The 24,904-nt window shown below is 37.6% G+C and overlaps 1 protein-coding gene across 3 annotated transcripts in view; it reads left to right on the forward strand.

Annotated features, from left to right (window-relative positions):
* The window catches only part of PCSK5 (proprotein convertase subtilisin/kexin type 5), a 405,671-nt gene that overhangs the window by 116,901 nt on the left and 263,866 nt on the right, over positions 1-24,904 (forward strand). For all 3 annotated transcript variants that reach the window (XM_081067383.1, XM_081067381.1, XM_081067382.1), the window contains exons 4-5: positions 2,799-2,942; positions 6,685-6,761. In XM_081067383.1, the coding sequence (XP_080923509.1) occupies positions 2,799-2,942; positions 6,685-6,761 (221 nt within the window). The remainder of the gene's footprint in view (positions 1-2,798; positions 2,943-6,684; positions 6,762-24,904) is intronic.

A 24,904-nucleotide genomic window follows, 5' to 3' on the forward strand; every position in this document is an offset into this window, starting at 1 on the left:
TTTGTGTTAAATTAAAGTACTTGGTGAGACAAGGTCTTGGCTAGAATGAGACTTCATAAAAACGAGGCATTTTGGAAATCTGCACTATTTCTTTTGTGATCGTTAACCAAGCATTAGCTAGCTAGGTATCTCTGACGAGGTTGCAGCAGGAAGCACAATGACAGTTGTGAACTTGGAAATAAAGTTGAGGATATAATAATCTCACTTCTAGCCTGCAAGCAATCAGCCAATATTTACTGAAATCCTAGTTGGTTTAAATCCTACTTGTTTTAATGCATAGTCTTCTATGAAGAAGACAAAATTTATACACAAAATTTAATAGTCAAAGCAGTTCAGGAGAATTCAGTGAGTTAGGGATTGGATTGTGGAGAGAGAGAGAGAGAGAGACAGACAGACAGACAGACAGACAGAGACAGAGACAGAGAGACAGAGACAGAGACAGAGACAGAGAGACAGAGAGACCGACCCTAAGTTCAGGGCAGGGGATGAGACAGACGAGTCAGCTAAAGAAAACGAAGAGGCTTTGTGGGAGGAGGTAGGTCGTGAGCTGTGCCCGGAAAACTGGGGAGAGATGGGCAAAGTGGAATTTGGATCAGTGTAGTAGTAGAGTGTGTGTGTACAGGGCCTCAAGTGCCAGAAACAAGTCAAGCAAGGGAGAAAAAGATGTAAATATTCATAAAATAGATAAGCCCCTGTTTTCTATCAAATTAATATTATCTGTGGTGAAAAATGGGTACATTCTTTGTTAGAATGATTCCTTGAAACTACTCAAGTGTGTTTGTAACATTCAACAAAAGGCAGTCTCATTTAGAGACTAGATTATTAAATTTATGTCGGGGGTATCAGAGGTATCTGCGACTAGTTACCATTTGCTTTTGAGGGACGAAGTTTGGAAAGAGATGAGCTTCCATTTAGGTTATACTTCAGATGAAAGCCAAGTCATGGCTACAAATGACCTGGATGACCTGACTTTGGTTTTCCTTCTAATTTGCTGCCTTCCTGCCATTCTCTCCCTCATTCACTAAGCTTCAGGAATACCCACATTCTTTCTCTTTCTTCAGTGTGCTAAGTTGTTTCCTACATTAAAGTGATTACATTTGCCATGTTCTCTACCAAGACACTGGTCTTTAGGCTCTTGGACAGATGAACTCTTTCTCATCAGTCATGTCTCAGCTCATGTTTCACTTTCTCAGAGACTGGAGTCATTTTCTGAACATCCCATCTAAAGTGGTATATTCAGACCCCTCAGCATTCACCATCCTATCACCCTCTTTAATTCCTTTACAACATTAGCAGTGCTTTGAGTGGTCGTGGTTGTTTGTTGTCTGTGTCTCCCCTGTACAGGGGTCATTAGGACAGGGAGCTCATCTGCCCATTCACTGCCAAACCCAGCATGTAGTAGCTGCTCAATGAAGTGTATGTTCCATGAATCAATGGCAGTAGGGTCTCCATTATGCTTACAGCATGCAAAGCTCATGTCCCAAAATGCTGAACTATTACAAAGCAGGAAGAAAATAGTGAATGGTGACAGACTTGGGTGGCTTGTGTTGCTGTGGCATTATGTTACAGTACCTCTCTTTTTCTTTGTTCCTCTACTGAGTCTGAAGAAGCTGACAATATTACTCAGAGAGATATTTCAAAGAGATGGAACTTTGAAGGAATAATTATGTGGATTGGATGAATGCTAGTACAGTACCGTGTTTCCCCAAAAATAAGACCTAGCTGGACCATTAGCTCTAATGCGTCTTTTGGAGCAAAAATTAATATAAGACCTGGTATTATATTATATTACATTATATTAATGTCATATTATACCTGATCTTATATTAAAATAAGACTGGGTATTATGTTATATTAATATATTATGTTATATTATACTATATTATGTTAATTATACTAATTATACTAATTATATTATATTAATTAGACTGTGTCTTATATTAAAATAAGACCCGGTCTTATATTAATTTTTGCACCAAAAGACACATTAGAGCTGATGGTCTGGCTAGGTCTGATTTTTGGGGAAACATGATCTATTAGGATGAGCTCCTCTTTAATTTATTTCTCGATATATTTGTATATTGTAGCCATTGTAACACAATACATAATGAGCTAAGATTCGATGTTTCTGCAGCCCACCCCTTGAAACACTCATACACATTTTCCTGTGTATGTCACCTTTCTGGACTTTGCACTATTTTTCTTCCCTTTTCAAAGTAGTGCAGAATGAGTGTCTACCCCCTACAAACTATGGTATGACAGCCATTGTTACTTTATTGAAAGGAAATTGAAAAACTTATTTTTTCTTGTCCATGGGTTTCTCACAGTCACACACCTCTTGTGGCGCTGTACAAAAGTTGCCTGAGTTAGTCCTCATTTGTAGCTGGATTGGCTTCTAGGTGGCCAGTTAAGAAATAATAAAGTATGTGCTCTTCAGTTACTTAGTGTGGATTTAGAAATGAAATGCTACAGTGCCATTTTGTATGTCATTGATAATAAAATGATATGTCCATTATTCTGCTGTTGAAATATACTTTATTTTGTTATGTTTTCCCAAAGGATCAGTGATATCAGAACAGGTCAGAGTTGGCACAAGAGATTTCTCTTTTACTTGCCTTCCCACATTAACCCTTCTACCTTCCCCTGTTATCATGCTAAAGATCCATGCTTCTACTTTAATAAGCAATCCACCAAATTTCTGTTAATTTTTAATGCATTATCTTAACAAGTAGGTAATTCTCCCATCTCCTCACTATTTGGTAATCTGCAATGTCCAATTTTCCCTCTTCCTCCTTTAGCACTGCAGTGACAACACACATCCCTGCCAATCAGACATGAATATTGAAGGAGCCTGGAAGAGAGGTTACACGGGAAAGAACATTGTGGTCACCATCCTGGACGATGGCATTGAGAGAACCCATCCAGATCTGATGCAAAACTATGTGAGTGTTTGCTGTGGTCAGAACACCTTCCCTCCTTGGACGCAAGGGAACGCGTGGTAGGATTATCAAAAAGGGGGGAAACTACTGAAAAATGCAGCAAACAGATACAACAGTCTCTATATATTGGCCCTGTCTTGTACGTAAGAGATGCACTCTCAGTAGGAGACGCACTCAGGAGATAATGCTTTCAATTTTCAAGTGCCTTTGATGTTCTGACGACAAAAAGCAGATGATAAGGTAACAGAAACCCCACCACCAAAGCCATCGGCTACAGACAATAACCGCTCTTCTCAACATCTCATGCACACAGCCAGGCAGCACTTTGTTTCTTTTATGGAGAAAACAGTATTTAGAACTTTTCTCAAGTTATTCCGCTGGTCTCTTTCTCTCTCTGCCTCCTTTTTTTAAAGGACACTAATAATCAGCATCTCAGCAGTCCTTAGGAATCAGTAAATTCTTTTTCTTATGAAAGAACAGCAATTCCAGAACTCAGAGAGAACATAAGATGAGCCCACAGCCACAGAGCAAGCGAAAGTGCTGGAACTCAGTACTTTCATAGACAACTGTGATCATGTTATCCTGTGCCCACTGCAGGGTGGGCAGGGCAAGGAGTAGCTTGTTCCCAGACATAGGTCGGGTTTTGCCTCAGGGGTCTCTGGTCTGTTCTAGCACCGTGATATTCACTGCCTGGAAATGTGTCAGTGACCCCTCTGTCTTCTACTCTTCAGAATTGTCCCTTCCATCAGCTTCTCCTCCCTAAGTTTGGTGAAAAGTTCCATAATTATCTCCCAATGTGCCATTATCTGCTCCAAATTCGTGTTGCCTGATACCTCGATGTTCTCCCTAAAACATTTCTTTTGTCACTAAAGAGCCTGCAGTGATTCCCTGTTATGTGCCAGTGACAACTCTCTGATTCCTGTCAGGGCTCAGCAGAGACTCCTGCGGCTCCCACTCACACCGTCTCCTGATTTCTCCTCTCACCTCTTTTCTATTTACAACTGTTTCCACCCAGGAACCCTGATATCCCTACATACCCACTTAAACTTCAATTGCTTTTACCAACATCTCTCTCTATTCCTTCATGATTCCTTTTAATTTCAAAATTCTGGCTTATGTGAGTTTTCCTTCATGTTGGTATTGAAAAAAGTTTCTCTTCACATTGGTGATTTTTCTATCAGCTTACAAGTTTCCTCTCATATCCTTGAAAATACAAACAGCTCTAAATAATGGTGAAGTCCATGTCCCCTTACAGGACTCATATTGACCCTTAGGGAGGAAAGTCATGGGCCAGGGTGGGAAGCATTACCTCGTGTTTATGGAAGGGTCCCACAGAGAATCCTGGGCTATAACTGGGAGTACTACATCTCCTCAGCTCTTTCTCTTCTGTGTTCCAGTTCATGGTCACTAAGGGAATGACTTCAGCAAGCCAAGCCCATCCCACTGTGCCCTGAGGTGGCAGAGAATTCTGAGATGGGCCTAGCCCGTCGGTTCCCTCTACACATCAGCACCAAGGACTTGCCATCCTAGCATGCCTGTCGCCTCTCTCTCCTGTTTGCTCCTCAGTAAATGGTGGACACATCAGTGGCCCTAAAGGAGGTTGTCCTAGACTCACTCAGAGAGGATACGGCATGGGAAGGCTTGGTTTCTCTGCTAGTGGGACTCAATGTGTGTGTTTCTCTATGTCCACCGCTTCTCTGGACTCTCTCTCCCTCATGAAACAATTGATGTAGAAATTGCCATGTATTTTCTCTAGTGTTTCTCATTTGCTCAGTCTCACTTATTTTATGACTGTTAATTTCTCTTAAATTAGTTTTTCTTTTGTTGCTCAAACCCAAAAAGGCTCCATTTTATCTTTGCAAATACAACACTTCCAAATCCATTTCCTTGACACTTCCAAAACTATCACTGCCTCCCACAGTCACCCACATTTCTGACCTATGAAAACATCCCTTCACACAAGACCACCCAATATCACCTTACACTTGCATCAACTTCGACTAGTTTTCCTCCTGGTATTCTACCTATTGCCCTTTTTTGTTTTAAAAATTCAGCCAAGAAACTTCACAAATTAATTTTTTACAATAAAATTGTAAAAGAAATTGAAATAATTTCTTCTTAATTAGATGACTTTAAGGTTTAAAAAAAATGAAGAAACTGCACATTCATTTAGTTCTTATTTGAGCAGAACATTTGAGTGGCTGCCCTCACCCTGCCTCCAAGCACACTCAGATCAACTTGTGTCTTTTCCCAACATAGGATTTTACCGCTAAAACAGAACTTCACCTCTGTCTCCTCATTTGATAGGGCAGAAACCGAGGCCTGAAGACTAAAATGAGTTAATTTGGGTCCTGTAGAACTCTGATTACCTATCTCCTAGCAAAGAAGTCTTTCTTGTCATTTACAATTGTTTTTTATTGTGTGTTCCTGCTCCCCACTGCATTAGACTGTATTTGATTAAATACAAATAAGTTTAACCTAATTGTAATTGCATTCTTTATTTTTTCCATTTTATTAACCCCCTTGAAAGAAAATTCCAGAATGTATTTGTGTAATTAGCAGTACTGGTACCCTGTCAGTTCTCCTCATGTCAGAGCTGTGAGGAGTCGAGAATAGTATATTGGATGGGGTATCAGATAGCTGGCCTGGGTTCCAAGTCTTGGTTCCACAGACAATTTGTTTCTTGCCTTTGGCCAGGTTACTTAACCTGCCTAGGGCCTCTCTTTCCTTATAAGTAAAATTAGTAAGTTACACTAGCTACACTCCATGCTTTAATGACCACTAAGGGGCTACATGTCCCCCTTTGTACAAGAAACAGGGACTTACCATTTTTATATGTAATGTGTATTTTGCTTAATTCCCCCTAAACATTTCAGACTGTATGTACCATAAGTTACTTTCAGAAAGAAAAGCCTTTGATTAAGATAGTATACAAAGGTTGCAATTACTTTCACTAAGACTGAAATCAGGTATTATCATAAAGCATCAGAAAATTCAAAAAATTCTAAATTAGTTCTATCTATAGTGATATAAATTTGGTTTCAGAGATATTTTTGCCTCATTTTGAAACCTTGACATATAATAGAACTTTGTTCATTGTTTTGATAAGGCCATTGGGTATTAGTAAAAAATTTGAAGTGTAAACTTTTTTTATACTAGATAAAACATCTGAAACCAGACAGATATTGCCTAATAGAGATCATAACATATCTGAGATAATAAATTTATAATACTGACTTTTAATTTACCTGCCAATTTTTTGTGAATGATTTTTGTCTTTAAAAAAAAATCTTTGAATTTTGCTAAGGAATTTGCACACTTGAGAAATGGAGATAGAGGCAGAATCCGTGGAGCATAAATCACTTTGCTTCTAGGTAGTAATCCAGGAGTACTTCACAGAAAAGGTGGTAATAGAGGACATATTTGAAAAAAATTGGTGAAAGGCCAACTCTGGTCTGAGAGCAAAAGTGTTGGCAAGAATGGACTGGGCACTTCTTTGGTCTGTGGCGGGGGAAAAATGCAACATTTTTACTGAACAAGATTTTACTGAACAAGATTTTACTGAACATTTTACTGAACTGATTATTACTGAACAAGGCATCCTGATCCCACTGAACCGTGAATGTATTATTTAATCTCATTACTCTCTTGCAGAAATGTGCTTAAGAATGCATGAGCCTTCAGGTTAATGGCTAATTAATGACTGGCTGTCTCCCTTCTCTTGCTCTCTCCTCTGTGGCCATAGGATGCTCTGGCCAGTTGTGACGTGAATGGGAATGACTTGGACCCAATGCCTCGTTACGATGCAAGCAACGAGAACAAGTAAGGCCCAAGTGAGGGGTAGTTGGCTTGTGGCTGCCAAGGAGTTTTTGCTTTTCTGCTTCTGCTGAAGGAAATATTTTTTTTCTTGGAAATCCTTGGTAACAAAAGATCCTTAATTTGCTCTAAGAGAAACAAGTGTCTTTGCACTATATCTTCTGGGTAATAAAAAGGGATGGTCCATATGTTAAGAATGGTTGCAAATTGAGAAAGAATGGTGAGAGAGAGACAGACAGAGACAGAGACAGAGAGACAGAAAGAGAGAGAGCGAGAGAGAGAGCGAGAGAGCGAGAGAGAGAGAGAGAGAGAGAGAAAGAAAGAGAGAAAGAGAGACTTTTGGGAATGACTTAGCATGTCCAAATCTTGAAGGTGCAGCAGCTGGGGAATATTGCCCTTCAAGTGCCCTTCAAGAGGTAATTGACCTGTGACCCATTTGTTTAGGGATGGGGTGCTAAAGAGAGAGGCAAAACAAAGTATCCCCCGAAAGAGTTACTTTACTCTGTTAAATTCAACAAATTTGATTGAATACTGTGCTTGAAGTCTCTTTCCTCTCCTCTTTGCAGTGATTGTTTTTTCCACTAATATACCTGAAATACTGCTTGTAAGGTTTGCCATGTAAAAAAACGTTTCTTATCTCCATAGTCAAGAACCATAGAAACCCATTTAACCACATTGTCACTTTCCAGTTAGTACAGTAGATTTTGTGAAAGCAAATGAAGATGCACATCTATTTCATAACAAAATATCTTGATATTCTTCAGAAAGTAAATGGGGATGGTATTTCTTGTTCATGATGACCTAGATTCTTTAAAAGATTAGTAGATATTTCTAATCTATAGGTCACATTAACTTTTTTCCTTTTACTGCAAAGCTCCTGCAAGATAATGCTGTGATTTAGATACTATCATTTGAATTTTTATGTACGTGTTTAGTTTGGGAATTGCAGCAGTTCCAAAGAGAGGTGTTGTGCCCACTTATTATGTACTATTTCCAGCCTGAGCTTTCCTTTAGGGAAAAATTTCTCAGCTTGTATTATTTGATTAAGTAAGTCAGTAAGTTTAGATAAAACTATATGACCTAGATAATTGTGACTGTACATGGGTTCTCTTTTTCTCTTTTTACCATCGACCAAGAAGCCTCGCTAAAGTTGCTGTGGAAAATATGCTGTTTGTTAATATTAACAACTGAGTAAATATTACAGATCAGATTTAGTGGTGAAAGCATGCATATGCAAATTGATGTAGATAGAATTTTCCAGAACTTTCTAAGCAGAAAGAGTAAGGAAAGTAAATTAAATTGGATCATTTTCTTTCAGACTTGGTCATTGCTGTTTAGATTACACTGTTTAAAGTTGTAGTAAATTCCACACCAAGGATTATAATTGAGGCAATGTGAGCTAATGTATTTAACCTAATTTACAAACTAGCATGAATCACTGAAGAAGAAACTTGAAGCTTCAATACTTAAAAAGTCATCGTTGATAAATTTCAATATACAGCCCATTCTGTTATAATGTGACATATGCATTCCTAGAAATACTTGCACTCTGCAAAATCTCAAATTACAGAATAATAAGAAAATGGAGTTGGAGCTCAACACTCAAAAACTTCATCAGTGACATACACAGAAATGATAGGGACCTATTAAATACAACAGCCCAATTTTATCCATGTGGATTGGTTAAGAAATATATAAAACAATAACTATGACACTTTATCTTGAAAAAAACCTGAAGTTTGCTTGTGGAAGTGTGTGTCCATTACATTAGCTCCTATTTACATGCCTGCTTCTCTATGTGCAAAAGAAAAGGAGGAAAAAAACAGACAAAGATTAAAATTTTTACAAAGAATGGAGAATTGAGAGGAAAATTACAAAATAGGCTAAGAGGGAAAAGGGGACAGTTAAGCAGAGTGGAGGACACCCACCAGGATGACCTTTGGGAGGAAGCATGGCAGCTTGCAAGTCATTGCAAAGTGAGTGGAAGGAGAATGATCTGAAATTATATAGGAAGTAACCACTCCCAGTGTGGACAAGTGTGGGCCACTGTGCTCCTGTGGTGTGTAGCTTTGTGTGTTTTGTGCATTTCTACAGGGTTTAGTGCAGCTGAATGTGTTTTCTACATTCACCTAGAATTTCTGGGACAAAAGTGTGCCAAAACAGATGCAAATTTCCCATTATGTTCAAATTAGCCTTTAACATATCAGCCATTGTTGATTGGTTGATGAGCTATACAATCAAAAAATGTGCGTTTTCAAGGCAAGCATTATAGCAGAACTGATTGTATTATATCCATTAGCTAAATTTATCCCATCAACAATTACATAGACAAAAAAGAAACAGGAAGGCTATAGGAAAGTCTAGGTCATGTTAACACCCAAAGTGTCCTAGTACAGGATGTTGAGAGACAAGAGGGGCTATAGGTAGAAAATGAAAATGTATTGTGCCCTGTAGCCAGTTCTGTCTGAATCTACATGTGTTGAGTTTTTGCACTGAAACTCTAGGGGGTGTTCTCCAAGGATGGGTCTGACCCGTGACTAACATTGCTATTCACAAAGCCTATATGTAATGACAATTCTTTGAGTATTGACTTTGATAGCTTTTTACAGTCTGCTTTTCAAAAAATATTCTTGATGAGGATTCCTTTCAAACTTGGCGACTCCCCAAGATTTTTGCAAGAGAATCACCATGGTCCTGCTTACTCTGAGGTGTTCTCAGGTATCCTGTTTTGGCCCATTCTAAGCACTGTCCGTGGTTCACTGAATATGGTGTGGATCTGATTGATTATTGGAGGGCACAGGTATTGTTCCAGTTGTGTGCTTAGATTTGTAGTCTTGACAGTGAAATATGGCATTTTCAGAGGTGTAACCCCAGTGCACCACCTCTGTTTTACAAAAGTCACCAGTTACTTGGGACATCAGATGTCCCTTTATCTCCTTTCAAAAGTGCTGGCTTGTTTTTTAGCCAACTATAAGCATGTATTCAGGCATTTAGGGTTAATATATCCTCTCTGTTCCTTAGACCATAATTATAGATATGAGTAATGGATCTCTCTTTAAATGTGGATCCATAGACAAATAATTCTGTTTGAAGAGAGGTCACTTGCCATCAGGAAATAAGAGTGGTTTTGGGTTTGAAGAGCTGACTTTTAGCCTTGGTTCTCCTTGATTATCTTTATAGTCTTTGAGCTTAATGACTCTGAGCTTTAGTACCTTTTTTTAATCTCTAAAGTGGACATAATAATACTTGTAAAGAGTAGCAATAAAATATGTAAAACACCAAACATACTGATGACTGTATAATAGGAGCTAGATAATTATAGCCATTATTATTATAATTATGTGCTCTATTCCTTTATCCAGTTCTTGATAAATAATCAGTTAAAAATTACAATTATCTCAAAATATATATGCATATGAACATTTCAAGTCTGAACTAACTCTTGGAGGTCTTTATTTCCAAGGTTAGAGGTTTAATTAGGTCTGTCTGCTTCTTTAGGGTCTGGGAGCTCTGAATGATTCAGTCTACAGTAAATCTGCTTTTCTTTAATTCCATTTCCCCACCTCCATCAGTGGTGCATGAGCCCTTAAATTTGATGTAAGTTAGTGAAGGGGAGGAATTTCTAATCATCATCAGAATAAGGAAGTTGAGGCATGTGCTATGCAACTGCCTCCTCATTGTGCACTCTGACCAGCAGGCTTCAGAGCATATTTGATGTTATTTCATACTTGGCTCTATTTGTTCATTCAGTCAACAGGTATTCATTGATATCCCACTTTGTAAACAATGCTGTGCTAAATGCTTGAGGGACATGATGGTGAAACAATAGAGGCTACTAACTAATGGGTTGAGTTGGGAGATAACTTACTAAGAAGGTGTAACATTGGAAGCATTTTTTAGTACTAAGAGGGAATGTACCCTCATAACTTCATGCAAATCATTTATCTTAGACTTACATGATTACATTTCTAGTGCCGAAGCTTTGGGGTGAAGGTAATCGCCTCTGGTGTACAAAAGTTATTAAAATCCCTTTCTTGTCACTTTTTCAGGTCCCCAAATGGTGGTGTGTCAGATCTAAATAACTGATGCTAAAGAAATAGCATTATTAGAGGAGTCCAGACTACTTATCATCCTTGCCTTCATTCATATTACTTAGCTGAATAAAGCTGACTGCATTGTTCTAGGCTTAAAATAGAAAATGCCTCCCTATAAATGAAACAGCCTCCTGGCATTTCATACCACTACTCCTATTTCTGATAAATGAATTATTGATGTCTGAGTTAGATTGTCCCTCCCCTAGGTTGCTTCTTGTTAAGTGTTCCCTCTGCTTAAAAGTCATAGCAATGTATTTAGTGGAAGATGAGACCATGATATTATATTTTGAGTGTGTGATATGTGGGACCAGAATCCAATTCCTTTTCAAAATAAACCAGCCCATAGGTTAAAGACTCATTTTCCGAAAGGAATGGATTTTTCATTTTGTTTCTTATCTTTGTTTCTAGGAAGAGTTAAGCAGGGTGGATGGAAGCACATTTCTTCTGGTTCTTTAGTCTTCTTTCACACATAATTTCTGGTTTTAGGAATGTTGCCATGTTACAGAAATTAAAGTGATGTGTGTGTGTGTGTGTGTGTGTGTGCACGCGCGCATGCACACGGGGTTACTTCTCTTTCTTAATTCTTGCAGGTGAGGATTACTGTCGGGAGGTAGCGTTCCAAAGCAAAGCCAATTAATGTAGACAGTGTTTTCTCATTATACAGAAATATTTTAACTCAATACTAGAGGAAAAAGCCACACTTTAGATCTATGACCTTTAGCTCTATGACCTTAATGCTTCTTAATGTAGGAGAAACATTATTTCTTCAGGATTTAGCCAAATATGTTAAGCTAAAATGATCCTATAGCTAAATAGGTCAGACAAAACCTACCAAAGAAAAGTAAGGCCATTGTCAGAGGATGATTTGTTTTCCAAATATTTTCAAAATTTTCCCTTTAATCCTTCACAAAATAACTACAATACCTAAACTATCTACATAGTAGTTGCCACATCAGTGATTATCAGATGAATTTGTTACATTGACCACAAATGTACAGACTAGATGCTGAATGTATACAAAACAGACAGCTGTGAAAAATATCTGACACATTTCATATATAGCCATAGATTTTATGTCCATGAAGGAACCTGCAAAGGATATTTTAGAAAATTCATTTCTATCATATTGGTTCATGATGTAATACATTGAGATAAGTAACAATTTGATCATCTTCTAGGTTCTGGGAAGTATATCTGGGTCTTGGGGCCTCACAGAAAGTTGTAGAACAATAGCAAAAGGCCTCTCTCAGACCAGAAGCCAGCCGTCCCTCTCCCTCCCCCTCAACAGTCATGAGTCACCAAGTCCTGACAGTTCTCACCATTTCAGTCCTCTGTAATAGATCTCCAAAGACACACACCCCCATCCATTCCTCCACGCTAGCCTATTAGTCTACCCACCTTCTCTCACCTGCATCCTTATAAAATGTCCAGAATGGTTTCCCTGTCTCCAGTCTCACCCCATCCTGCTGAGTGATATTTCTGAGCCATTAACATCCTTTAATGTCTTGACATTTTGTTAAAACTACAAGACCCTTCATGACCCCAGTCCTCCCTCATTATTAACTCTGCTCTGCGTGTCTACTCCTCCTCTCCCTTTATTGATCAGCCTGACAGGACTTGTGGAGTTCCCTGAAAGTGCCACAACTGTTCAAGCTTCCTCCATCTGTGCCTGCATATTTCCTCCTCCCCCTTCAACTCCTGTTGGTTCCCCTGTGATGCTTTCCCTCACCCTCCCTCATCTGAGCTGGTTGCCCTCCAGTCAGTTTTTACAGCACCTGTGAACTTACTTCTTTTATGAAGTCCTCCCCGTTGTAGATGTGATCACAGTGACCAAGGTAGGGAACAGAGAAGCAAGAACAGATACTGAGAAGAGGATTTCCAGTCGAGTTTGGGGTATAAAATGTCTATTTCGTCTTACAGTAATTATAAGAGTACTGACCTGATTGGCTCATCTAAATGAATTAGCAAAATATATCCCAGTCAAAGTAGTAAGTAACCTATTAAATGGTGTTCTGTATATAGTGGACCTTGTGCTGCATATCGTTTTTTTTTTTTCAACTTGCACTCTGCTGTGTACCCCAGAAAGCTGATCTTTAGAGACTGCATTAACGGGCTCCTTTGCCTTCTGAGTTCCTGTTGAATTTGTCAATAGAAGGCGCAGGCAGGACATCAGTAGGATGCAGAAGAGTGAAGAAGGGGTGTTTATTCTTGGCTCCCTCCTTGCTGAGGCACTAGGGGTTAGCTTCGTCTCTGAAGATCATAACTCCTGTGAGGTGGCCTTAAAGCTGACCTCCTAAGAGCTTACCCTTTGTGGGTGTAAATAACCACTTCCTTCCCGAGGCTCCTTAAAGCTATGATTCCCAGTGTTCCTAGTCTGGAACTCTGTTCTGTTCCCTGTTGGTTTCCCCAGACCCCACGCACATCCTTATGAGTGCATTGATAAATTTTTTCACATTACCAAATATAGAAGACCCCAATGTTTCCTGATTGGCCCTTGAGGAACACAGATATGTTAGTTCTTTAGCCTGGTATCTTTGGTAGAGTAAAGAAAGAAAGAAAATACTTGAATTCATATATAATTTAGCTAAATGCCTGTTTATTCTCTAACGAGAGCTGAATAAATACAGAAAATGTATTTCTAGGTTAGATGAGAGGTATGTAGGAATTCTAGGTGAGATGATCAGTCATCTCACCTAGAATTCCTACATACCTCTCAACTGAAGTGTAAATATTCATTCTTATAAAGCAATGCATTAATTACTCCAGGGTTTATGATCATGATTATGCCGTTTTCAGACCCCTTTCTTCTTCCCTTTGTTAATTTTAATGTATTCTCCTCAAGGATTTGGGGACTTACCTTCTAGGGGCTCTCAGTAACAGTTTTGATAAAAGAGCTGATTGATGCTATAGGTTAAAATGAGGTTTGAATATAATTTATGCTAACCCAGTGTACTATTGACATAATAATTGGTAGTTACTTCAATTTAAATTTCTTTTTTTAAAGACAAACTCAACTTCCTGAGGCCTCTAAAGCAGATGGAAATTGCAGTAAGGGAAAGAGATAAGCATCCTTTTTAAATAATGGATTAAGCATTTGAGCAGGGTTTCCAGACAGGTGTATTTATTTATCTGTCTCTTTTAATCTTCTCCTCTAACCTCCACCTTGAACCCCTGTATTTTCTTTTGTTTCCTTATATCTAGAAATATTTAAAATTTAGAGCATGAAGACCTTGAGAAGTCGATGCTAGGAGTATATTTTTTGTATTATTATAGAGCATTAGAGAAAGCATTCAAGACTTTTCAAATGTAATTAGCCAGTGGACACTCACATTAGATGCTGAATGAGAAGGCAAACTAAGGAGGAAAAAAGCCCTTGTTTTATGTATTTCACACCCTATACAAATACCAAAAGAACATGCTGAAAATATAATCAAACTGCAGACTGACTGACTGTTCATTTTAATATTATCAAGACGCTATTTGGATATCGGTTGCCTTCTCTTCAAATGAAATGCCCTCTAAGTTACAGAACTAAAGTTAGAATTTTTTTTTACAAGCTAACAGAGATGTCATAATTTTTATGTTTTAGCAATTCAGTTAATTACAATAGAAGCCTATTGTTTCCGTCTACTTAAGATGAGTGTGTGTGTTTAATATCAGTGGTAGATGTACATTTCAATTGCAATCCTTAATAAAGGTGGAAAGATAGAAAATATGTGCTTTAGATCAGAAGATATTTGATTAGTTCTCATAGAGTAGGTCACCAACAAAGGCAAAGTGATACAGGAAAAAAAAGCAGTGCTTTCAGATGAGACCTGGGTACCCATCCCAGCCTTATTCATTATATCTGTGGTCTTGGAGAAACATTCTTATCAGAGACTCGCTTGCTACATCAGTATCTCAGTGTCCCTGTTTAATTTAAACTACCAATGAATCTGTAAGTCTATAGGAGTTGCTGTATGACTAGATCTGAATACAGTGTGAGCAACTGATAATAAAATTTGCACATTTGTCTCATTTGCTGCTCACAACAACCCACGTTCAGAGAAAGCCTAGAGCGATGAAGTGCCTGTTGTCACTGAGTGGCAGAGTCCCACTTTGAGCTCATTGTTCCCACACCATCTATGTACCTTCAGAGCTAAATTAATTTGTGGTTAGGTACATGAGAAATTAATTGCTGTGTTGAGTACGTGTTTCAGTGAGTTTACTACCTCGAGAGAACTGTAATCACCAGAATGAAGCACCACCACTGTGATCGATAAACACCCTGTAGTCTGGCTCTGCCACGTCCTGGTACTTAGGGCTCTGTTTCTCCAGAGAGGGGTTTTGTCCATAAAGATTGCCAACACCTTATACACATGTGACTGTGAAAAATAAAAAGAGCACTTATTACAGAAAATGATTATGTAGACCTGAGTTCATAATGATGTTGTTCTGTGGGAATGAATGAAGGCCGCCCAAATGAGACTAGAGGCTGTTTATTCAGATCTTACTCTATCTAGGAAGGGAGCCAGCTACCATCACCTGAAGAAACTTGAAAGCAGACACAGAACTAGGAAAGCTTTATAGTTAAAAAAAAAGGAAGGCTTTAGGTATGGTCTGATCAGAGGTTGGCATAGGAAAGCTAAAGCTTGGGTCTCTGTTCTCAAACACTTTTAATATACATTAACAGGTTTTTTTAAAAAATAAGTTTAAGTACCGGGTAGTCATAATGTTTTGGGAAACTACATAAAAGCACCCCAGATATGGATGTTATTAATGTTATTAAGGGTGATAATAACTGATAAATTTTAATCTTAAGTCTCCGAGGACAGGTAGTTAGTTTTCACATTTCTTTACATGGAAATATGTTTGAAGTTGCAATCATACAGCTAAGAGACCCTTCCCAATGTTTTTTCACCAAATGACAACCCTTGAGAGTACAAGTATTAGCTTGATCATAAACCCTGGAAATGTGGGCTATGAAAGATTCTCTATAAGAGGAGAAAACTGTGTCCAAAGAGAACCTATGGGCATCAGAAACCTTTTCATACCCTGACAAAGGTATGGAGTCTTATGTCCTGCTTTGGGGAATTATGGCAAATATCTTGCCTATAGAACGTAGCTCAAAGGAGTTGAAAAGAGCAGTGGGTTACTTGTGATTTTTCAGCAGATTTGAATCCCCACTTCCTCCACCACGTGTTCTCATCACAAGCTGCCATCTCATGAATTTTAGAAAAGACTGACCTTTGTTAGAAGGGTTTACCTCTTCCTATTTTTAGATATCCCTATACCATCTGCATATAATTTACATATGCTAGTAAATGCATTTGAATTTGCATGAATTGCAGATAAAATACCTTGTGACATCCTGGGCCAAGATTAGCTGACTGCTAAAAATTTTGGATGACCTTTTTTGCTTCTGGTGGGTTTTTCCTCCACTGAGATTCATCCTCACGGGATCACACCCCCTCCCATGTCTGTCCCAATTACCAAATATAGACTTTCATTTCCTCCCCAACTTTCCAGCAGCCCCTGTATCAGATTGTCACAGATCCTTTTCTTTTTCCACTATCCTGATACCTTAATCTTCCCATAGGCTCTGGCATAATATTGTCATGATACAGGGAAAGAAGCACACATTTATGTGTAGCAATTGCCCGTCTTGGCACCAGTTTATATAGTTTCTACTAGGTGATTGACTAGAACTCAAGTTGTTCAACAGTTTTCATTGTGACTTGTGTGGTTAATTTTATTCAATGCCTGACTCTTTTGTAAAATTTGTTTATTTCTTTTTCCTTCCTAAAAGAATAAGCCTCTTTAATGCTTTTCAAAGAGTGGAAATATTTGAAACAAAAATACTTTATTATTTTTTTTCTATCTTTTATCCACCCATCTTATCTATCACATGATGAATTTTGGGGGAGTTCGGATAATGGGATTTGAATGGGGCAAAAAAAAAATCAAAGAGTTAGAGGACTTGTCTTTGTTGAAATTAATTTCAGTGGAGGCCAAAAGGGTCCCCAAAGTGAGGGACAATCTCAGAAGCAGTTCCACTAACAACCATGCATTTCCTTTATCATCTACATTTTGAAGCATACCATTTATGGGACAGTAGAGGCCCCCGTTATTGTGACTGTAGTTCTACCCAATGTAGGAATGCACAGTAACTGTGCTTAATTCTTCTATAGGTTGAATTTGTAACACATCGGTCAGCCCTCGATGGGGAGTAATGCTAGCATTACGGTGGAACCACATTCCACAACATGGATATATAAGGACAAGACTTATTTATTTCATTGTTGTGTTTGTAAGAGTGTTCATTCACATTATTGCAATCTTTGCAACTCCAATGCAAATATGAGAAGGTGACTATTCTTTCTTTCACAGTCTATTATCATGCGTCCTGTTTTCCTATTAGTTGATTCCATTTATCGTCTTCTAAATTCCTCATTGTGTTTCTATGTTAGAATCCCCATTATAAAACTTATTTCAACGATAAGGGAAACTAACTCATATTTAATTCATCCTGATTGAAACAGAATACTCATAACTTCTTCATGTCTGCTTTGTTTATTCCTTGTGTTTGATTAAGACAATCTTGTTTCTTATGCTAAGAGAGTAAACTTCTAATAATGGTACTCATATCTTTTTTTTAAAAAGATTTTATTGGGGAAGGGGAACAAGACTTTATTGGGGAACAGTGTGTACTTCCAGGCCTTTTTTTTTTCCCCTAAGTCAAGTTGTTTTCCTTTCAATCCTAGTTGTGGAGGGTACCATTCAGCTTCAAGTTGTCCTTTCAGTCTTAGTTGTGGAGGGCGCAGCTCAGCTCCAGGTCCAGTTGCTGTTTTCTAGTTGCAGGTGGCACAGCCCACCATCCCTTGTGGGAGTCAAACCAGCAACCTTGTGGTTGAGAGGATGCATTCCAACCAACTGAGCCATCCGGAGCTCAGCAGCAGCTCACCCCAAGGTGCTGTGTTCAATCTTAGTTGCAGGGGGCGGAGTCCCTTGCGGGACTCGAGGAGTTGAATCGGCAACCTTGTGGCTGAGAGCCCACTGGCCCAGGTGGGAATCGAACTGGCAGCCTTCGGAGGTAGGAGCATGGAGCTCTAACCGCCTGAGCCACCGGGCCGGCCCCGGTACTCATATCTTAAATTCACGTTTTTCTTATACGATGTGTAGGTTTCTGAAATCTATATGAATGTGACACATATAGATTTCTTACACATATACTTGGAGTGAAATGAGAAAATGTGTATGGGGGAGAGAGGCCAAGTAACTGCTAGATAAGTTGTTAAATAAAATTGAATGATCCTTTTATATACTGAAAGAATGTTTTGAGCAATATCCTATAAAAGCATGCTTATTCTAATACATGGACAAACACTACATGTTGTTCAAACCTGGAAAGTTATCGCTATGTCATTATTATAATTTTAAAAAATATACACAAGCTGCTTATTTGCTTTTACCTGTGAACAGTTCTGTGACTTTGAGAAGCTTGGTACATGATTTGGGTGATGAAGTAGAGAACAACTTGGTGCCCCAAAGAAACCTTGGTTGTTTTTGCCTTGGACTATAAACTCAGCAAAGTCTAAATAGAGTTCAGCAGGGTCAGTATATGTCTTTCATGAGAGAATGAGATAAAAGAGCAGGTGTTCTGGTTCCCTTGATTGGCATTAGTTCTTCCAAGTCCTATCAGATCCCTTCTCAAATGCAGAGAAGTTATCTACTAAAAAATAATAATTTATCTGGAACTTTAGAATTCACAAAGCATTTTTATATGTATTCTCACTTGACTTATAAAAATTCTTATCAGATAGGTAGTAGGTAATTGTTTTGGTCCCCCATTATTTGAATTCTTTATGTATAAGGAATGTTCTGTCTTAGGAGTCTTGGAGGAGAGCCCGTACCACTCACCAATACGGTGGCTGAAAATGCCCGATACTATTAACTTGCTCATCCTCCCTTGCGTTAGTCTAGGACATAGGTCATGTGGTTTAGATTCTAAAAACCAGCAGCAGTTGTGCAGGCTAGTGACAGAAGAGGCTAGGTAAGCTCTTACTCACTTGCATGTGTTCCTCTCCCTCTCTTTCATCAGGTCTTTCCCCATAGAGCAGCTACGTGTTTTTCTTGATCCTTAGCCTCCTTGCTTGTTCTATGCTCCCAACAATTCTAAGCTTCCCAGTATCCTTTTAATAAACCACTTTTCTGCTTAAGTAACTCAGTTATAGCAAACAACCTGAAAATAAATGTCACTGGTGCCCCCTCTTTCCAGAGGAAGAAAGTAAAATTCAAGGCAGGTTCATATAGCTTATGAACATGAATCTGGATTCTAGAGTATGCTTTGTGTCACAAAATACACAGTAATTTGGAACATGATGCTAAATGCTTTTTCTTTTAATACACTCATGTGACACATAATGAGATTTCAGTCAATGACAGACTGCTTATATGATGGTGGTCCCATACAATTATAATGGGGCTGAAAAATTCCTATTGTCCAGTGATGTCATAGCCTCATAAAGTCATAACACAATGCATCACTCACGTGTTTGTAGGGATGCTGGTGTAAATAAACCTACTGTACTACCAATTGTATAAAAGTATAGCACATGCAATTATATATCATACATGATTACTTGATAATGATATAAAAGACTATGTTATTGGTTTATGTATTCTTTATACTGTACTTTTTATTGTTATTTTAGGGTATACTCTTTCTACTTATATGTAAAATAGTTTTTTCTGTAGAACAGTATGCCATGTTATGCAGGTAACAGACTCATACAAATTGTATTTACTGTGTCTCTTGATTACATTATTTTCTCTTGTGCGTGATTTAATCTCTTGTTGTTATATACATGCAGTACAGACGTGTAGCCCAGGAGCAATAGGCTATACCATGTAGCCTAGGTGTGTAGTAGGCTATACCAGCTAGGTTTGTGTTAGTGCACTCTACCATGTTCCCATAATTGGTCTAATGGCCTACCAATGCATTTCTCAGATCATGTCCTTGCCATTAAGCAGCACATGACTGTGTAGTGTTAAGAAGCAATACACACTTTAACTCATGGAAATAATTATAGTTAGTTTATGAGAGTTTAGTGCTTATTTTATGGAGTATAATTTTTAATTCAGAAAGGACTTTTTGAATATCTACTAAGAGAATAGCACTTAAAAACCAAACTAGTAATATACTTACAGTATGTAGAAATTGAATGTTTGATCCATCACTTAAAATCCATCACTCCCATGAAAAAAAGAGACAATTTGCATGGAAAGAACATGGCAAGTTACCTGTCAACTGATTCTCATTCTTAGCCATCAGAAAGAAAATTATAAATTAATGAACCTTGGATTTAGGTTTTGTTTGTTTTTTTCAGGTATTATGTACTGGCCTTTCTTAAAATGAGATGAAGTAGTATAAGCTTTAAAAAATTGTTTTCAGTAAGTAATTTTACGATGAAAAGGAGAAAATGGGCCATGCACATATAATTACTGATTAGTAAAACTTCTGAGAAAATTCCTTGATAGATTTGAAATCTAATAAAATCAATCTTCTTCTCTTTTTGTCTCATTATACACATACATATACACAAATCTTTCTTATTGTATTCTGATTTAACTATAATATTGATCTTAAAAATAAGGTTAGACCTCTTAAGTATTCAGCATACCTAAGAAAGAAATCAGAAATAATTCAACCAACTTAAGGAACAGCTCCAGATTTAGAATTTAGCTGAAAATTAGAAAAACTAATCATAAATGAGTTGTTTATACTGAAAAAATAGCAATGATTAAGGTCAGACATTTCTGCCTATATTTATCTTTTACTAATATGAAGAGATTAGAATTAATGAGATGGGAAATAGACATGGTGATATTTTTCAACTGGGGTTATAAGCTAGAAATAGGGAAGTGTGTCTGAGCAGAACAACTGTGCATGTGGAAGTCTGATATGGGGAAATAAGCTAAATGATTGTAGGAATAACTTGGGGTAAGTATTTTTGCCAGTGGGAAACTTCATTGTCTTCTATATATAAAATGGAGACAAAAATAGCTACCTGCAGTTTGCTGTGAGAATTACAGATATCACATTCTGCATGTTCAGGATACTATAGGTCCTACTAGCTTGTGTAATAACTCATGGTATTAGAGCTAACTTAGAGATTTTGACATCAGGAATACCTAGGGACAGAGCTACAAGTGAAATGAATCATTGCCACTTTTCATCCTGTTATTTTTCTGGGGGAAATTATTTCCATCCAATTTAGAACATTTATATTTCAAATGTGCAAACAGTGGAAGTGTATCCGGATTTTTTTTGGCAGGGGAGTGCATGAATCTGAAATTCTCTTGGAAAGGTTAAATGGATCTTTGCCCTGTAACAATCGGTTATTTCAATGGTCTTTCCAAAGTCAGATTTTCATAGTAGAGTTTCAAAAACTGACTACTTTTTCTTCAAGAAAACTGATCATAGTCCACCCATTATATGGAAATCACATTTCTTTTCCTAATGAAAGAAGTTCTTAGGTTTCCTTGATTCCTCTAAGAGTCTCTTGATAAAATCTTTTAAAAAGTCATTTAATTTTCACATTTTACTATATGACTTACTTATTGGATTTATAGCAATTTGTCCTTCAAAGAATGACCAAAAAACACCTCATGTGAATACAATAATTATTGTGATTATGAAAAGAGTTGCAGCAATAAAGCAGTGCTGAATTGCTTATCCACACACACATCTCTGTGTGGTCCTGAGATTACACTGTGCTCTCCATCCTGAAGCAAGAGAAAAGTTTTAAAACAGTAATTATTTCAACATTCTTGTTCAGAATTTGATCTACCTTGTTTTCACCAGTTGGTGACTGGTTTCCATGGAAATGGAAAATGGAATAAGCATTCCTCGTTTTAGATTCTCAGCTGCCCCATGCCAACTGAGAGCTGTAAATGCCATTTGGTTAACAGCAAGTATCCAGAATTCTTCCATTTTCAAGTGGCAAAGGGAGAGGAAAAGAAAATGTTTGCCAAGTCATTTCGCTTTTCTCCCTTTGAAAAGGACACAGTTTTATGATTGCCTGAGCTACTGACTGATGGTTATCGGACATACAACATCCAGCAGTGCCTCTTCTGGCTAACCAATTTAAATCTCTTTTCCACCCTTCACAAAGTTCCTTACCTCATTATGATTTAACTGGCCTGTGATTGCCTTCCTGGTTGTCCACCTGCTTTCCCAATGATGGGCACTGAACAGGAAAGTGGTCAAAATGTTGAAAGGAGACAATTTGGTGACCTCAGTGATCTGTAATGTGAAGGGGGCAAAAATCTGTTGATAAAGGGAGTGGGAGTGAGGGCAAGTTGGAAAATTCTCACTCCTGAGAGAATGTTAGTTAATGTTGCCACAAGGATTTTCCATTTCTGAGATTATCACCTATAACTATACACTTTCTAGAACTATTTCATAGGGAAGATAATAAACAAAACTATAAATAAATGCTTTAACATAAAATTTTGACTATGAATACAGTTGTTTTCTGAAGTCTGAAAAATTGAATCAATCTGAATGTTTTCTTTTATATTTTAAGATGTTCAGATACTAGATCAAGAAGGAATGTGACTCTAATTCTTAAATATTACCCAGTGCAGTCTATGAACACATTTCTGTTGGGATTTATAAAGAAGTTTCTTTATGTCCCAATGTCTAACTTTAATAAACAAAACCAGACATAACGGCTTCTAGCCACGGGCTGCCCCTGTGTCTCTAAGTGTGGTCTCATACCTAGCCAAAGCAAGTAATGTGTCACCTAAGGAAATAAGATCTTTATCCTAGACTTGGGAAAATGCATGAATACTTGAAGGGAAATTTTACTGATGCTGAGCGTGCAGTTCAAGGCCTGACATTTTCTATTATCACATTGCATTCATGGGGATACATCATTTTGATGATTTTGGGTGTAAACAGCTTATGCATTCTAGTGACTTGAGAAAAAAAGCATTTAGGATATGGAAAGGGACTTGCATAGAATACACATTGAAGGTCAAGGTAGCAAGCCAATTGCTGACATGGCAGTGACCTCTGTGACTGCTTCTGCTTTCTCAAGAGAGGAAAGCAAGTTCCTTATTCTCTTACTTAATCCACAACCTTACTGGTCTGGAGAAGCACTGCAAGAGAGACTCATTATTGGGTTAAGTGGGTATTGGTGTGAGAAAACATTAAAAAGGAATCCACTTAAATTGTGGCCAGTCTTGTAATGAATGATGCAAATGGTGTTTTATTTTAAACAATAAAACTAAAATGATGAAAATACATGTAGTTTATTATCTAGCAGAACACGCAGCTAAAGCCATTCTTACATCAAACAAAAATAAATCATGTTTAAAGTTACAGTTTTTCTATAATATTATGAAATTTGAATTTTAGTATAGTCATAAAAGGATTCAGTTTGTAAAAATCTTTATCGGTTTTTCCAAGGGCCATTTGGAATCATTTTATTGACAGATCATTCTCATTTAAAGCCACTGTCACATCGCCAGCCTTGTTCCATTTTTACTAAATCTCTCTGTTTTGGGTCCTCTTTCAACCATGGCTTTTAGTGTGATGGGAGCTATTCTGATATTATTTTCATTGATTGTATAAAAACCTGTGTCTTTTGAAAGTTCATTAGGCAACTGATTTGCTTGATTTGCCTTGTATTGTTTGTTTGCATTTTATGTTTACACAGAGACATAAAGTTGTGGTACTAAAAAGGGCAGTGATGCATGAGTCAGCAATAATTTCATTAGTGATAGAATCATTTATGAATATCTTTTTTACTTGCTTAGTTAGGAACCCTACTAATTATGGTACCCTGTTAAAAAGAACCTGTGGGCAGTGATCAAGTAGATTCAAAGGTGCAACTTGTGAGCATTTCTCTCAGGCAAGGTCTCAAGTCGTCATTACGTTGTTCTGGCCCTGCTAAGTATCTGTGTGCCTGGATGTATGCAACTTCTTCCATAAATGTATTGTGCACTGATTGTTGTACAAACACTAGCACTTGGTGTTAGGAGTTCTTTTGCAGTAAACTGGCTACATTACCTTGGTGAAGTCACTTAATGCAGAAGAATCTGTTTCCTTACCTATAAAATAGAGATAAAAGTACATGTAGTGCAAGCTAATTAGGCATGTCAAATTAAATTAAATACGAGAACCTACTTTGCAAATAATAAATAAGTGATCCTTACCACCTACATTGATTTGATCTCTAAACTGCAAATTGTATTAAACATTCTTTCAAATGGAAATTATTAATCAGTGGATATTTTGATACATTATATTTGTTGAATAGATTCATTTCCATAAAACAGCATTCAGTTATCAATATTAAATCATGGGAAGTGGAAGTAGAAAAGGTAGAAGCATGTGTTTTTTGGTTCCTGAGAAGACATAAGTGACTATGACTGTTTTTACCTTTCATGCTTACAAACCTCAGGTTGGCAAACTACAGACTGGAGGTCAAATCTGCCCAAATCTGCCCAGATCTCTAGCTAAGAATGGTTTTTATATTTTCAAAGGGTTAAAAAAGAGGAGGGGAAATATGTGATAGAGACTGCATGTGGCTCTATAAAGCTTAAAATATTTACTATTTAGCCAATTACAGATAATGTTTACCAACCCCTGCTCATAAATTCATGCAAATACCATCATAATAAAAACACATCTTATGTTATTTCTAAACGAACTATGATGTATATGCTAAAATGTTGAATGGATAATTAGGGATTATGATAAATTATATAGGATTATATGAATTAGGGATTGTGATAAATTTTGGAGAGAGCATTCCTTAGTTATTGGTTTCATAATTCCTTAATGTTGAGAACCTTCCAGTGTATGAGGAAATGGCCCCGATGACCTCTGCAAGGAGAACCAGGAATGGCTATCAATAAACACCTAGCAGTTGCTTGGTGTAGCTAAGCTAAAACAATGATAGCTTAATGAATATAAGGTGTTTGAGCTGCTTTACTTTAGGACTTCTTCCTCCGGGTGCAAAAGGACACTGGGACCAAGCGCCACCCACCTTCTTAGACCCC

This window comes from Rhinolophus hipposideros (assembly GCF_964194185.1).
Source record: "Rhinolophus hipposideros genome assembly, chromosome: 11".
Lineage (NCBI taxonomy): Eukaryota > Metazoa > Chordata > Mammalia > Chiroptera > Rhinolophidae > Rhinolophus > Rhinolophus hipposideros.